General features: G+C 40.1%; 1 protein-coding gene across 1 annotated transcript; it reads left to right on the forward strand.

Annotated features, from left to right (window-relative positions):
- The first annotated feature begins 914 nt into the window (after positions 1 to 914).
- On the forward strand, positions 915 to 12,894 carry btr09 (bloodthirsty-related gene family, member 9). Its single transcript, XM_059528323.1, is given in 12 exon segments — positions 915 to 1,000; positions 1,098 to 1,299; positions 1,301 to 1,646; positions 10,069 to 10,164; positions 10,270 to 10,295; positions 10,297 to 10,468; positions 10,547 to 10,641; positions 10,643 to 10,674; positions 10,994 to 11,015; positions 11,620 to 11,691; positions 11,693 to 11,793; positions 12,251 to 12,894. Coding segments are annotated over 12 exon segments (1,569 nt in total). The 5' UTR covers positions 915 to 954; the 3' UTR covers positions 12,610 to 12,894.
- The last annotated feature ends 1,335 nt before the right edge of the window (positions 12,895 to 14,229 follow it).

A 14,229-nucleotide genomic window follows, 5' to 3' on the forward strand; every position in this document is an offset into this window, starting at 1 on the left:
CCCTTTCTAGTCCGATGTACAACATAGTGATGTGTATCTGGTTTAGCACAGGTGTTTGTAAAATATGTCAGTCCTTCTGTATATGCACATCTCATATAAATGATTTTATCATCATCCAAACTTAATAATCCTTTTTATTGTCCCATTGTGCAATAACCTCTGTAAGCAGACTTGTTCTATAAACTGACATTTAAACAAAAGGTTTCCTTTCTAATCCTTGTATTTATGTGATGGTTGGTTGGTTAAAAAGGCATAAAACAGCATAGCACTAATTGTTTATTAATTGGGCAATGCTTTACAATAAGGTTCCATTATAGTCAGTTAATGAATTAACTAACAATGAGCATTCATATGTTACATTCATATTTGTTAACATTAGTTAATAAAAATACAACTGTTAATTGTTATTTAATGTTAGCGCAAGTACATTTTAATAATATATTATATATTATATTCTTCCATAGTGAATGATTTTTTTGTTGTTGTTGTTGCTTATAAAAGTTAAAATAAAATAAAATATAGTATAAAATAAAAAAGACAAAAATGTTTTATTCACATGGGGGAAATCATACTTTAAATATGTATTCTTTAAGTTTTGTTAAAATCATGACTGATTACATTCTAGTTTTCCCCTCTCATACGCAAAAATATTGTTTCAGTCATTCCCCCGGCAGACAACTGTCTATCCAAGAATATTTCGACCTTAAAAATTAAAAGGTAACCACCTATTACTACTGCTAACATGAGATGAAAACATTTAATATGAATTCTAATCATATGAACATATTTATTTATTTTCATTATTTTGGAAATAAACATACATACGAAATATTTCGAAGTCTTAAGACGTATGTGCTGTTATTTTACTGTTGTGAATGGTGATGATTTTTACTGTAAATAAGACCTGATGTGTCTTTTTTATTATTTATTTAAATATTCAAAAGGGCAAAAGCAATGGCAGAATCTCCAAAACCACAAGAGAAAAGGAGGAATTTATCTTGTAAGTCAGTAACCCTCATAAAATAATGGCTTATCGATCTGAAGCTTTTTTTAATTTAATGTGATAAATGTACTTTTTATATCTCACTTAAATTTAGCCCTGGCGTCGTCCGCTGGTTCTCTGACTGAGGAGCTCCAGTGTTACATCTGTCTGGATGTGTTCACTGATCCAGTCTCCACTCCATGTGGACACAACTTTTGCAAGATGTGTCTGAAAAGATGCTGGGACAGTGGGCATGACTACAGCTGCCCAATTTCTAAAGAATCATTCAACCAAAAACCTAAGCTCAAGGTCAACACTCAGAGAGATTGTAGATCACTACAAAAAGAAGAATCATCTGAAAATACCTACAGTGTTGTGTGATATCTGTACAGAGACAAAACAGAGAGCCCTGAAGTCATGCCCTGCATGTCAGAGCTCTTTCTGTGAGGCTCACCTGGAGCGTCATTTGAGGGTTCCAGGTTTAAAACAACACAGACTTATAGATCCTGTAAGAAATCTCCAGGATCATTTGTGTCAGAAACATGACAGACCTCTGGAGCTGTTCTGTAGAGATGATCAGACATGTGTGTGCGTGATCTGCACTGTGACCAAACACAAGGCTCACAACAGTGTTCCTTTAGAGCAAGAGACTGAAGAGAAAAAGGTAGGAAATACCAAACATGATTTAGAAAAAAAAATTTTACTCAGTTACTCAAAAAAAGATTTGCAGTCCCTTAGTTTATCTTTGTATATGTAATCCTTGTTTTTTTCAGGATAGCTTTTACTTTATTTTACTTTATTATTTTGTTTTTTTTTCAGGATAGCTTTTACTTTATTATTTTGTATTTATGTATGCGGGGCTTAATTTGTGCCGGAACAAGCCGGATCCGGATTCCAGGAGCGGCATTTCCGTATGGCAGACAGAGAATAGCCAGATGTGTGCCGTTAAAAATTATCCAAAATTAATATCTCTATTATAATTCGTTATTATTAATTTAAATCACAGGGTTTTAGAAATATTTAACCAATGATAAGTATTTAAAGGAGCTTGTAAAACTTTGTATTCCCATTTGATCCCAAGCTCTCGCGAAACCTTGTAAATTCACGCGCCTTCACTCAGATTGATGCGCGCGCACAGCCTGAAGGAGACAGATAAAGCAAGGGTAAACAAATAACTGTTTGAATACTACAAACTTTTCTTTACTCAAACACTATGTCTGTTAAGGCTATTGTTTGTGTGTGCCTGAAGACTGGAGAAGTAGGTTTTTTGCCCTCTAGACAAAATACTTTTGTACGTTTTAAATATCCTGCTGTGCATAAGTGCTTAATCGTTTATATCATGAGATTTTGGCTAAGTGTATTAAACAACAAGAAAAAACTAAGTGCCCATAGCAACAATAAACGTTATACCCAGTGGCGTAGCCACGGGTGTGCCAGGGTGTGCCTGTGCCACCCACAGTGGCAGCTGGCACACCTAAAAATCAGAATGAGCTTTATTGCCAGGTATGTTTACACATATACGAGGAATTTGTTTTCGTGACAGAAGCTCCGCAGTACAACAGAATGATAGCAACAGAACATAAAACACATAATAAAAGAATATAAAAATACAAAATATACAAATAAGTAGATAAGGAATGACAATATACAAATTGACAATTGTAGGCAGGTATATTACAAAAATGCAGTTATGTATGTACATGTATATTATGTGCAAAATTTAAGTGTATACTAAGTATGTGTGTTAGATAAATTAAGTGTATGTGTATATAAATATAAAGTGTAGTGTGTTCAGTGTGTATTAGCTGTTCATAAGATGGATTGCCTGAGGGAAGAAACTGTTCCTGTGTCTAGACGTTCTGGTGCTCAGTGCTCTGTAGCGTCGACCAGATGGCAATAGTTCAAAGAGGGAGTGTGCTGGATGTGAGGGGTCCAGAGTGATTTTAACAGCCCTTTTGCTCACTCTGGATAAGTACAGTTCTTGAATAGATGGGAGAGTTGAACCGATGATTCACTCAGCAGTCCGGACTACCCTCTGTAGTCTTCTGAGGTCAGATTTAGAAGCTGAGCTGAACCAGACAGTTACTGAAGTGCAGAGGATGGATTCGATGATGGTGGAGTAGAACTGTTTCAGCAGATCCTGTGGCAGGTTAAACTTCCTCAGCTGGCGAAGGAAGTACAACCTCTGCTGGGCCTTTTTCACAATGGAGTCAATGTGAATGTCCCACTTCAGGTCCTGAGAGATAGTGGTGCCCAGGAACCTGAATGACTCCACTGCAGTCACAGTGCGGTTCATGATGGTGAGTGGGGGGAGTGCAGGGGGGTTTCTCCTGAAGTCCACAATCATCTCCACTGTTTTGAGCGTGTTAAGCTCCAGGTTGTTGAGAGTGCACCAGACAGCCAGCTCTTTAACCTCCTGTCTGTAAGCAGACTCGTCACCGTCCTGAATGAGGCCGATGAGTGTGGTGTCGTCTGCAAACTTCAGGAGCTTGACAGAGGGGTCCTTAGATGTGCAGTCATTAGTGTACAGGGAGAAGAGCAGTGGGGAGAGAACGCAGCCCTGGGGAGCTCCGGTGCTGATTGTACGGGTGCTGGATGTGTATTTTCCCAGCCTCACTAGCTGCTGCCTGTCTGTCAGGAAGCTGTTGATCCACTGACAGATGGAGGTGGGCACGGAGAGCTGAGTTAGTTTGGGCAGGAGGAGGTTTGGCATGATCGTGTTAAAAGCCGAGCTGAAGTCCACAAACAGGATCCTCACATAGGTCCCCGGTCTGTCTAGGTGTTGCAGAACATAATGCAGTCCAATGTTTACTGCATCGTCCACAGACCTGTTTGCTCTGTAGGCAAACTGAAGAGGATCCAGAAAGGGTCCAGTGATGTCCTTCAGGTGAGCCAGCACCAGTTTTTCAAATGACTTCATGACTACAGATGTTAAAGCCACAGGCCTGTAGTCATTTAGTCCTGTAATTTTGGGTTTCTTTGGGATGGGGATGATGGTGGAGCGTTTGAAGCATGAAAGGAACTTCGCACAGCTCCAGCGATCTGTTGAAGATCTTTGTGAAGATGGGGGCCAGCTGGTCCGCACAGGATTTCAGACAGGCTGGTGTAACACAATCTGGGCCTGGTGCTTTTTTCCTTTTCTGCTTCCGGAAGACCTGGCGCACCGCATCCTCGCTGATCTGTATTGCAGGTGTAGGGGAGAGGGGGGATGCAGGAGGTGTGAATGGTGAGAGTGCTTGATTGGAGAGGTGTTCAGGATGGGTTGCAGGAGCTGTTAATGGTGTGAACGGTTGTTTGGAGAGGCATTCAGGGTTGGTTGCAGGAGTTGTTATTGGTGTGAACGGTTGTGTGGAGAGGCGTTCAGGGCAGGTGATGGGTGTTCTTTCAAACCTGCAGTAAAACTCGTTCAGATCGTCTGCCAGTCGTTGATTTTCCACAGTGCTGGGGGGTGGTGTCTTGTAATTGGTGATCTTCTTTAGACTTTTCCACACTGATGCTGAGTCGTTCGAAGTGAACTGAGTCCTTATTTTTTCAGAATAATTCCTCTTTGCCACTCTGATCTCCTTTTCCAGTGTGTATTTAGCCTGTTTATACAAGACATTGTCCCCCTTCCTGTAAGCATCTTCTTTGGCCTGACGGAGCTGTCTGAGTTTTGCAGTAAACCACGGTTTGTCATTGTTGTAATTTAGTTGAGTCTTGGTAGGAATACACATATCCTCACAGAAACTGATATATGATGTTACGGTCTCTGTGAGTTCATCCAGATCGGTGGCTGCAGCTTCAAAAACACTCCAATCAGGGATGTCAAAACAAGATTGTAAATCCTGCTCTGCTTCATTAGTCCATCTTTTTACCGTCCTTAATACAGGTTTAGCTGATTTTAGTTTATGCCTGTAGGTCGGTATAAGATAACCCAGAAGGTGATCAGAACGTCCCAAAGCTGCTCGTGGAACAGAGTGATACAGACATCCCAAGTCTCCCGGAAGTTCCGGGAGTCTCCCGCATATTGAAAGTGGCTCCCTGAGACCCGCAAATTAGTTAAAATCTCACGGAATCTAGACCGAGCGAGCAAAAGCGCGCATGCGAAACAGATACTGTGTTTCAAACCGTGTAGCGCACGCACGGCAGAGAGGGAGAGGGAGCGAGAGACCTTGCGTGTGTGTGCTAATGTGCGTGTGTGCGAAGCGCATGTAAGACAGAGAGCATCCTGATTGGCCTGTTTCTGCAAATCAACCAATCAATTGTCAGTGTGGGCGGGCTTTTATCTCTACTCCCGAGTCCCGAACAAAATTAATCAGTTATGTCTATCTAGAAACAGGAGCACCATGGCAGAGGGAGAGTGCCACAAAACAAAAAAAGTATAAGACACATTTTACGGCAGACTACACGAAAGTGTACCCCTGTCTTATAGGTGTCAAACATAATGACAGTCTTGCTCAAGCATTGCCCATGGGGGGTTATATGATTGCAAAAGGCATGTTGAGGTGAGTTGACAAGTTTCATTTCATCTGCATATTATTCAGGCTAGTTGCCAAGGCTACATGAAAACAACAAACTCCTTAGACCTGTTTAAAGTTGCAATGGAAAATAAATAAATGCCGTTTACATAAATTGTATAAGCAGATTATATAAAAAGTAAAAGTAATCTACATATTTAAACATAATTAACGAATAATTACATAGGCCTATAGCTTATAGAAATAATATTTTATGCTTTTATATATTTTAGGGACCACAACATGTTAGGGAGGCTAAGCGCAGGTAAGGCTGCTCCAATATATCTCAGTTCTCCCATTCAGATAGGCAAAGTCTCACTGAGAAGGTGAATACAGCTGAGATCTATTTCCTTCCCTTTTTTGGGGGGGGGGGGGGGGGGGCTCCCTGAAATGACCTTTTGCAGGTTGGGATGTCTGGTGATATGCATCCTTTATTGTTGTGTAGCAGTGATCCAATATATTACTGTCTCTGGTGGGACAGGTAACATGCTGTCTGTATTTTGGCAGTTCACGGGAGAGATTGGCTTCATTAAAGTGGGACAGGTAACATGCTGTCTGTATTTTGGCAGTTCACGGGAGAGATTGGCTTCATTAAAGTCCCCGAGAATGATTAAAACAGAGTCTGGGTGTTGCTGTTCTGTCTCTGTGATCTGCTCAGCGAGTTTCTGTAAAGCCAGACTTACTTGCGCTTGCGGAGGAATGTAAACACTAACCAGAATGAGCGAGTGAAACTCCCGCGGCGAATAGAACGGCTTGCAGTTGACAAACTGCATTTCTAGATCAGGACAGCACATCTTCTTTAACACAGTTACATCTGTACACCACCGTTCATTGATGTAAAAGCATGTCCCGCTGCCGCGCGATTTCCCCGTTGATTCTGCGTCGCGATCCGCTTTAAACAGCTGAAAGACCGGCAGATGGAGCACGCTGTCCGGTATGGCGTCATTCAGCCAGGTTTCCGTGAAACACAGAGCAGCAGAGTGTGTGAAATCCTTATTTGTCCGAGAAAGCAGAAGGAGTTCGTCCGTTTTGTTGGGTAGAGAGCGTAGATTTGCCAGATGGATGCTAGGCAACGGCGTTCGAAATCCGCGCTTCCTGAGTCTGACGAGCGCGCCAGCTCGCTTTCCCCGCCTGCGCGTCCTGAAGCGTTTGATCAGCGCCGCTGCTCCTCCGATAACAATATTCAGTAAAACGTCTGAATAATTGAAATCCGGAAAAACATCTTGTGGTGCGTTCTGCCGAATGTCCAGCAGCTCATCCCTGGTGAAACTGATTGCAGGAATATAACTAAAGACAGGACAAACTAACAAAAAGACAAAAACATATGCAGAGCACGTCACGGAGGCAGCCATCCTGTACCGGCGCCAAGTCACACATAAAATAGATGCAGAATTATTTTTTATAGTCTCAATAAAAAATGTTTACTAAACTTGGGCTATTGTTGTTTACTTAGAATATATATATATTTTTAAATCAACCCTTTCACGCGTAAATTACAAATATTTTAACTGACCCCTTGTTTCTATGGCGACGCGTCTTGATTGTCACGTGACACACCGCAGCCACTAACAGATGTATAGGTATTCGTTTTATTTCATTTTTTATTAAAATATATACACAAACTTGCTTACCATGTCAACTATCTGATATTCCGATTCTTCGTTTAAAAACCTTTATAAATTATCTTGATCTATAACGAGATGAGCGCTGCAGTTCAGAGTCCTGTCAGCCGGATTTAACGTACAGCACTTGAATTCCCCAGTTTCTCCCGAAATACATGAAAGTAAGTGGCTGTAGCCTAGAAATCTAGACGCACCCTAGTGGCAGCAAAATGTATTTCGCCGCCTAGAGTACATTCTAGCAACTCTCAATCATAGACTGTATAAAAACATGGACGTAGTGTCGTGACGTCACCCGTAGACTCCTGAAGAGAGTTTTTGAAGCCTAAAGTGTGTAGAGCGGGCCGTCGCCATCTTGGCAGCGCGTCACCGCGCGACTCTCCCGGACAATCAAAAATTCACCCCCCTCACAGTTGTCATGAAGGGCAAAATTAGCTATTTAGACCAAAATCATTTTTTGAACCAGGCTGTAAACATGTTTTTTCCTGCTGTAAAGTTGGGCATTTTAACATGGGGAGTCTATGGGACTGACTCCGTTTTGCAGCCAGCCTCAAGCGGCCAGTCGATGAATTGCAGTTTTAGTCACTTCCTTATTGGCCTCACGAGAGAGAGCGGGAGGTTGGCGCTCGCTCTCAATACACCTTCTAGCAGCAAAAACCCAGATTGGGTCAGGCCAATCACGTCGTGTATAGAGCAGGTGGGGCGGGCTTAACATATGACGACAGAGAGTTGCGACGGCTGCCAATTGAAAACAAAGAATGGCGGCTGCAGCTGTCGAACAACGATCTTTTGAATCGGCTTTGGCCGCAACTCTGGAGTACTTGGAGTTAAGTTTCTCTTTAAGAAAAGAGCAAAGAACGGCACTTAAGTCATTTTTAAAAAAGGAAGATGTGTTTGGAGTTTTGCCGACTGGATACGGAAAAAGTTTAATATACCGCTCTGACTACGTCACCTTCTTCGTTGCTCTGATTGGTTGTAGCGCTATCCTATTGCGTGCAGAGGGATTTTGAGAGACAGCCGTTTATCCCGCCCCTCGGAGTAAGCCTCGTCTATGGAGAGTTTCCAGACTAAACATCTTGATGTAAGTCTGGCTGGACAGGCTAAAGTGGCTGTTGAACTGAACAAAGAATAGAGTAAACTTCATTGATATATGACAAGCGCTGAGCGCATCCGTCTCTGGCTCAGCGTCAGCCAACGCGCGAAAGCTGTTTGAATCTGGCAGTTCTGTGATGCCACTGAACATTCTAAATCATACTCTCAGGGGCACAGAAATAAGAATCCAATATATGGTGCAATAATGCTAAAAATGTTAAAATGTAATTTACATTTTAAATTATTTTTGTTAAAATATATCTGCCGACATTTGGACTGCCAACCAATCAGCAAACAGCAGCTGACTGTGACCCTAGCAGTCTATGACATAAACAGATAATTTTTGATTGCACATTGCTAGCTAGCAATATGTCGCAGAGATCCTTTCTTAATTATTTTAGCAAAAAACCTTGGCTTGATGGACAGCCAGACACAAGGCCTAACCTTACGCCTGATGAGGATGTTTCTCCCTCCCCAGGCCCAACATCAACAGACAGTGTTGCCAGATTGGAAATGTCCAAGTATCGTACCAGAAGTTCAAAATTATCGTATTTGGAAGAAAATTATTACATTTAACAATTAACTACATTTTGACATGACCTGCAAATTACCACTAGGAGTATGGTTGGACGGAAACAGTGCGACAAAAATACTATCCCATAATTTTGCACAGTAATCTGACAATAAATGTGGCACACCCATATTTTCATATGCACACCCAGAGTCTCTTTTCTGGCTACGCTACTGGTTATACCCTAACCTGTAAAAGGTGATGATGGCATTTAATGCGCTGCACTTGCCTCAGATGCAGACAAAACACAGATCTCCTCATTCGCCGGCCAAAGACGTTGTTAACTCCATTTGAGCTTGTTTTTATATAGCCTAATGTTAATTGCACGTGTCTGATACAACACAAGCAGTGTTGTTTAATTATTGATTTTTCTGCCTTTTCTTTCTTTTCCCCCTGTATTTCAGTAGAGTGTGCCATGAAACCGTTTTATTTGTCAAAACCCATCAGACATCATATTGTTTGTATTTGGATGCTTAAACAAGAAAAAACTATGAAAAATAACTCGTATATTATACTCGCGAGGCAGCTTTATACGCGCGAGCTTTGGATGTGACTGTGAGGGCACACAGAATGTGGAGCGCGCGAGTACCAAATGACTTAAAATATTTAAAAGGTAGGTGTTCAAATTATACATTTTTGTGACAATGCAACAATTACCTGATTAGCCAAGTGACAGTTCTGTCAGCTGTCCCGATCGAAATGTGAGTCTTCTATCGCAGTGCGCAGCAGGTCGCTTTGGTACAGCCAAGATGCGTTAATGAGAAGCGCGCTCCGAGAGTTCATGAATTCGAAGACTGGGTTCGAATGACTTATTTAATCTAATAGTTTGTGTTGATTTATTTTATTATTCAAATCTATGTTGAATAAATGCAAGAATTTCCCTCATTATAAACTTGAAAGCTGCGAGAATTATTAAAACCATGCAATATACCTACACCCAGAAATTTAGGACCTGATTAAATATAACTCTATTACACAGAGATTTGAAAAATAAAGTCCACAACTTTTACAAAATGTTTTTAGTCCTAGAAATTGTTGTTTTGAAATCGCATGGCATTTCCATGTTATTCATGACCTTACAGACTAAATGCAACTGGTGCACGCTCTTAAAATCACTTTAACTGATCCAGCAATGTGATTGCGCGAGTGTTCCGTTACCTCTCCCTCCTGTAATTACATGCCGGATCCGTAACCCCGCTTTGTTCCGGGACCTCGCAATTTACAAATTAAGCACTGTATGTATGTTTTAGAAAAATGCTTTGTTACATTTTGTGAAGCTTGCTTTTAATTGTTATTCCCTGGCCATAGAGTCAGCTGATAAAGACTCAGACAGATGTGCAGCAAATGATCCAGGACAGAATGAAGAAGATTGAACAAATCCAACACTCAGTAAAGCTCAGAAAAGCAAGTATAAATATTTAAGTTTATTATAAATAAATAAATATTTCAGTTTATTTTATATATATATATATAGTCAGATATTTGCATTTTATGAATCTGACTTATCAGAATAACACTGAAAAAGAGAGAGCAGACAGCGAGATGTCAGTCTGAGCTGCTGGAGGTGATGGAGCAGAAGCAGACAGCTGCAGAGAATCAGGCTGAAGAGCTGATTAAAGAGCTGGAGCAGGAAATCACTGAACTGGAGAGGAGAAACACTGAGCTGGAGCAGCTCTCACACACTGAAGATCACCTGCACCTCCTACAGGTCAGTGTCTCTCTTACTGCTCACATCACAAGACAACACTTAACACACTAAGGGATTCCTCTCTCTTTCCTCCTTTAGATTTATCCATCCCTGTGAAGGCCTTTAGACACCAAGATCTGGACTGGGATCTGTATTAATACTTGTGTGAGTGTGGAGACTCTGAGAAGAGCTCTGACTGCAGAAGACTCTAGATGATAGTCAAACAGGTATATTTACAGATTCTTATTTCACAATTAATGGCTTAGTTAATCAGCAGTTACAGAATGATCAAACTTCACTTTTTTAGGAATTTATAAAGGCAGTTTTTGTTGCAATTGTAAGGTTGTTGCATTCATTTATTATTAAATGAGCACATACACTCATCTAATCACATGCATCAAGCTTCAGAGTATTATTTCTTCTTTCTGTCGAGATGCTCAATCCCATATGCAAGCTAAAATTTTAAAAGCAAATTCAATTCATAAATGTGTCTGAATATTAATAAAGTTCTCATTATCTTTTGTTGTCATGTACTGTATGTCACAGTGTTGAAGAGAATACAGCAGTATGCAGGAACAGTGTTTGATCTTATTCACTAGTATATATAGTAGTACCTTAAAGGAAAAGTTCATCCAAAAATGAAAATTTACACATCCACAGGCCATTTAAGATGTAGATGAGTTTTTACAGTTCATACAGATGATACAAAACATAACAATAATCTACAAATAATCCATGTGTCTCCAGTCCATCACTTTGTTAAAAAAATTGTGATGTTTTTATCAGCCATTTGGAGCCTCATTTTGACGGCACCAATTAACAAGTGATGTAATGCTAAAGTTCTCTAAAACTGTTCTGATGAAGAAACATTTACATGTACAATTCTATTTACAGAAGGTTATTTACATCTTGAATTGTCTGATGGTTCACAAGTTCACGCTTACATATTATAAACAGAAAAGAGGTTATGCGTATTTGGCGTGCTGTCCAAGGGGAGGGCTCTGAGCTCAGAATTTTTCCCGAACCCAACTTTGTTAATAAAACACCATTTAGTACATTTTCAGAGCATTTGAACTATTCCTTTAAATGATCTGATAAGGGCAGCATTTTTTACATTATTAGCATTCAGTTATTAAAAATAAACCTTAAAATATTTGATTAAAATTCTCTCGCTCAGTGGATGTGACTCTGGATCCTGACACAGCTCACCCTGAACTGATCCTGTCTGAAGATGGAAAAATACTGCCCAGACTATGACAAGAGATTTGATAAAAATGTGATTGTCCTGGGAAACAAGGGCTTTTCATCTGGGAGGTTTTATTTTGAGGTGCAGGTTAAGGGAAAGTGTCAGGGCGCTGGTTTGATCATCAGGCCTTCTGTTGTGTTATGTCTTAAGTGGTTAATTCCATTCACTCTGCCTTCACAGCGGCACCTTATTCTAATTAGTGTTCCAGCTCTCCTCACACACACCTGTCTCTCAATTTTGCATTGATTTTCTTCAATACTTATGCTTCTCTCTTTCTGTGCTTCTCTGTCAGTGTGTCTTGGCTACCATCCATTTCACTACTGCCCTTAAAACTATTTTGCTCTAGTTGTGCCTAGTTTTAATGCCCTGTTTGTTTATTTAATCTTGTTTTTTCTTTTTGGAGTACCCAGTTCACGTACACAGTTCAGTTTTGGATTCCTTACCTGGTTGCTGATTGTCAGCGTTTGTTTTGGACTATTGCCTTTGTTTTTGTTCAATAAATTTGGCAAACTGCGAATCTGCTCTTGGGTCCCTTTTTCTCCCAGCAACCCTAACAGGAAAGACCGAGTGGAGTTTAGGTGTGGCAAGAGAATCCATTAACAGGAAGGGGGCGCTCAACCTGTGTCCTGAAAGTGGTAATTGGACTTTGTGGCAAAGTAACTCAAAAGAGTAAAAAGCTTGTGAGTCTTCCCCTGTCTCTCTCTTTCTGAATGTGACGCTTCAGAAGGTGGGTGTGTTTGTGGATTATGAGGAAGGCTTGGTCTCCTTTTATGATGTGGAGTCCAGAACTCATATCTACTCTTTCACTGGTCAGGCTTTCACAGAGAAACTCTATCCATTTTTAAGCCCTTGGACTAATGGTGCAGGTAAAAATTCAGCACCACTAATCATATCATCTGTTAATTACAATGAATGACATATAACTAAAAATGATTTTTATAATCATGAATCTGAAATATATATGTACTTTTATTTAAATAATGAAAGTGTGTACATTCTAAATAACAGATCGTACAGCTCTAAATAATACAGTAAATGTTCAGCATTTTTGCAATTATTGTATGCATGTTTCAAATATTTGCTCAAGAATTTTCTTTCTTTGCTCTTCTCTCTCTGTCAAAGTGAAATGATGTGATACTGACCTGTGAACAGTCATTCCTGTGATGCACATTTCTTCTCTTATCACATGGCACAATAATAATAATAATTAAATTATCCATGAAATGCCTTTTATTTTATTTAAACAAGTTTGCATTCAAAATAGGTAACACATTTGGCTTACCTAAATTTGCGCTAGATAAATATTCAAAATGAAATGTGTGGACAAGGCTCAAGCACTGTATTGTATGAGATGCAGCAAAATCTCTATGAACTCAATTATCTAATATTCATAATTATTTGAACATAATTTTCAGTTGCTTTTCACATATGTATAGCAACACATATAACACATGCTTTCATATTTTAGTTAAAAAGTGCAAGTTTAAGAATGTGTGGATCCCTCTAGTTAGTATATCAAGACTCACATTTTAATTTTAGGTAATTTTGTTAGTCTTGTGACACTAGATGGCAGCATAGAGTAATATGAGCGGCTTCTTCACGGCATATAACACACGATAGACACTCTACACAAATTAACGGCAACAGAGGGGATTTAATCAGGGGGGCAGGTTTCATATTTTTTTGAAGCACCCCTGGGCGCCGCCATTGGCTAGCGGACCCCCACCTGCTGTTAGCATTCCATTGACTCCCATTCATTTTGGCGTCACTTTGACAGCGAATAACTTTATATCTGAGGTGTTTAAAGACTCCATTTGTCCATTAATTATTTCTAAAGAAACACAAAAATGTATAAAAGGCTCATTTACCTTGTATCTTACGTTATGTTCCCGTAGAAGCAGTTTTTGTAAAAAAAAAATAGGCTAACGATTGCGTCATAACCAGCGACTCTCTGTCGCACAGTAGAGAAATTACCGTATGGACAGGAGGAGAAGCTCGCAGGCAATCTTTTACTGTCTATGAGGCTATCGGGGGTACGTGGAGGCATAAAGTCAAGGGAGATAATTAATCAGAATACTTACCAAAATGTACTCCTGTTCACGCTCGCCTTCTCTGCAAGATTCGGTGGGTGATTAAGATTTTTCTTGGCACAGCGATTAGGAGACGTAAAGGTTGCTCACGTGATATTTACGTCATCAAGCTCAGTTTGAGTCTGCGCAGTACGCCCGACCCCCAGGAAGTGCTTGCTTCTAATTGACTTCATTTTTCTCCATTGAATCCAATGGGGTCGCTGTGTCCATTTCTTTTACTGTCTATGGATTTAATACAGTCTGGATTTAATGAGCTGTGTGCGCTCAAGCTTTGACTCATTTATTCAAGAGGCCAGATGCGTGCTTTATTTACTGTGAGATATTATATTCTTGCACCATCAAATTCAGCTCACAACTTTATGAGTCAATAAGTCATGACATAGCTGAAAGCTGATGTTTTTAAATGAAAGATTTTAACATATATTTCATGAATTATATTAGACTTT

Source organism: Carassius carassius, chromosome 3 (genome assembly GCF_963082965.1).
Source record: "Carassius carassius chromosome 3, fCarCar2.1, whole genome shotgun sequence".
In the NCBI taxonomy this organism is placed as follows: Eukaryota; Metazoa; Chordata; class Actinopteri; order Cypriniformes; family Cyprinidae; genus Carassius; species Carassius carassius.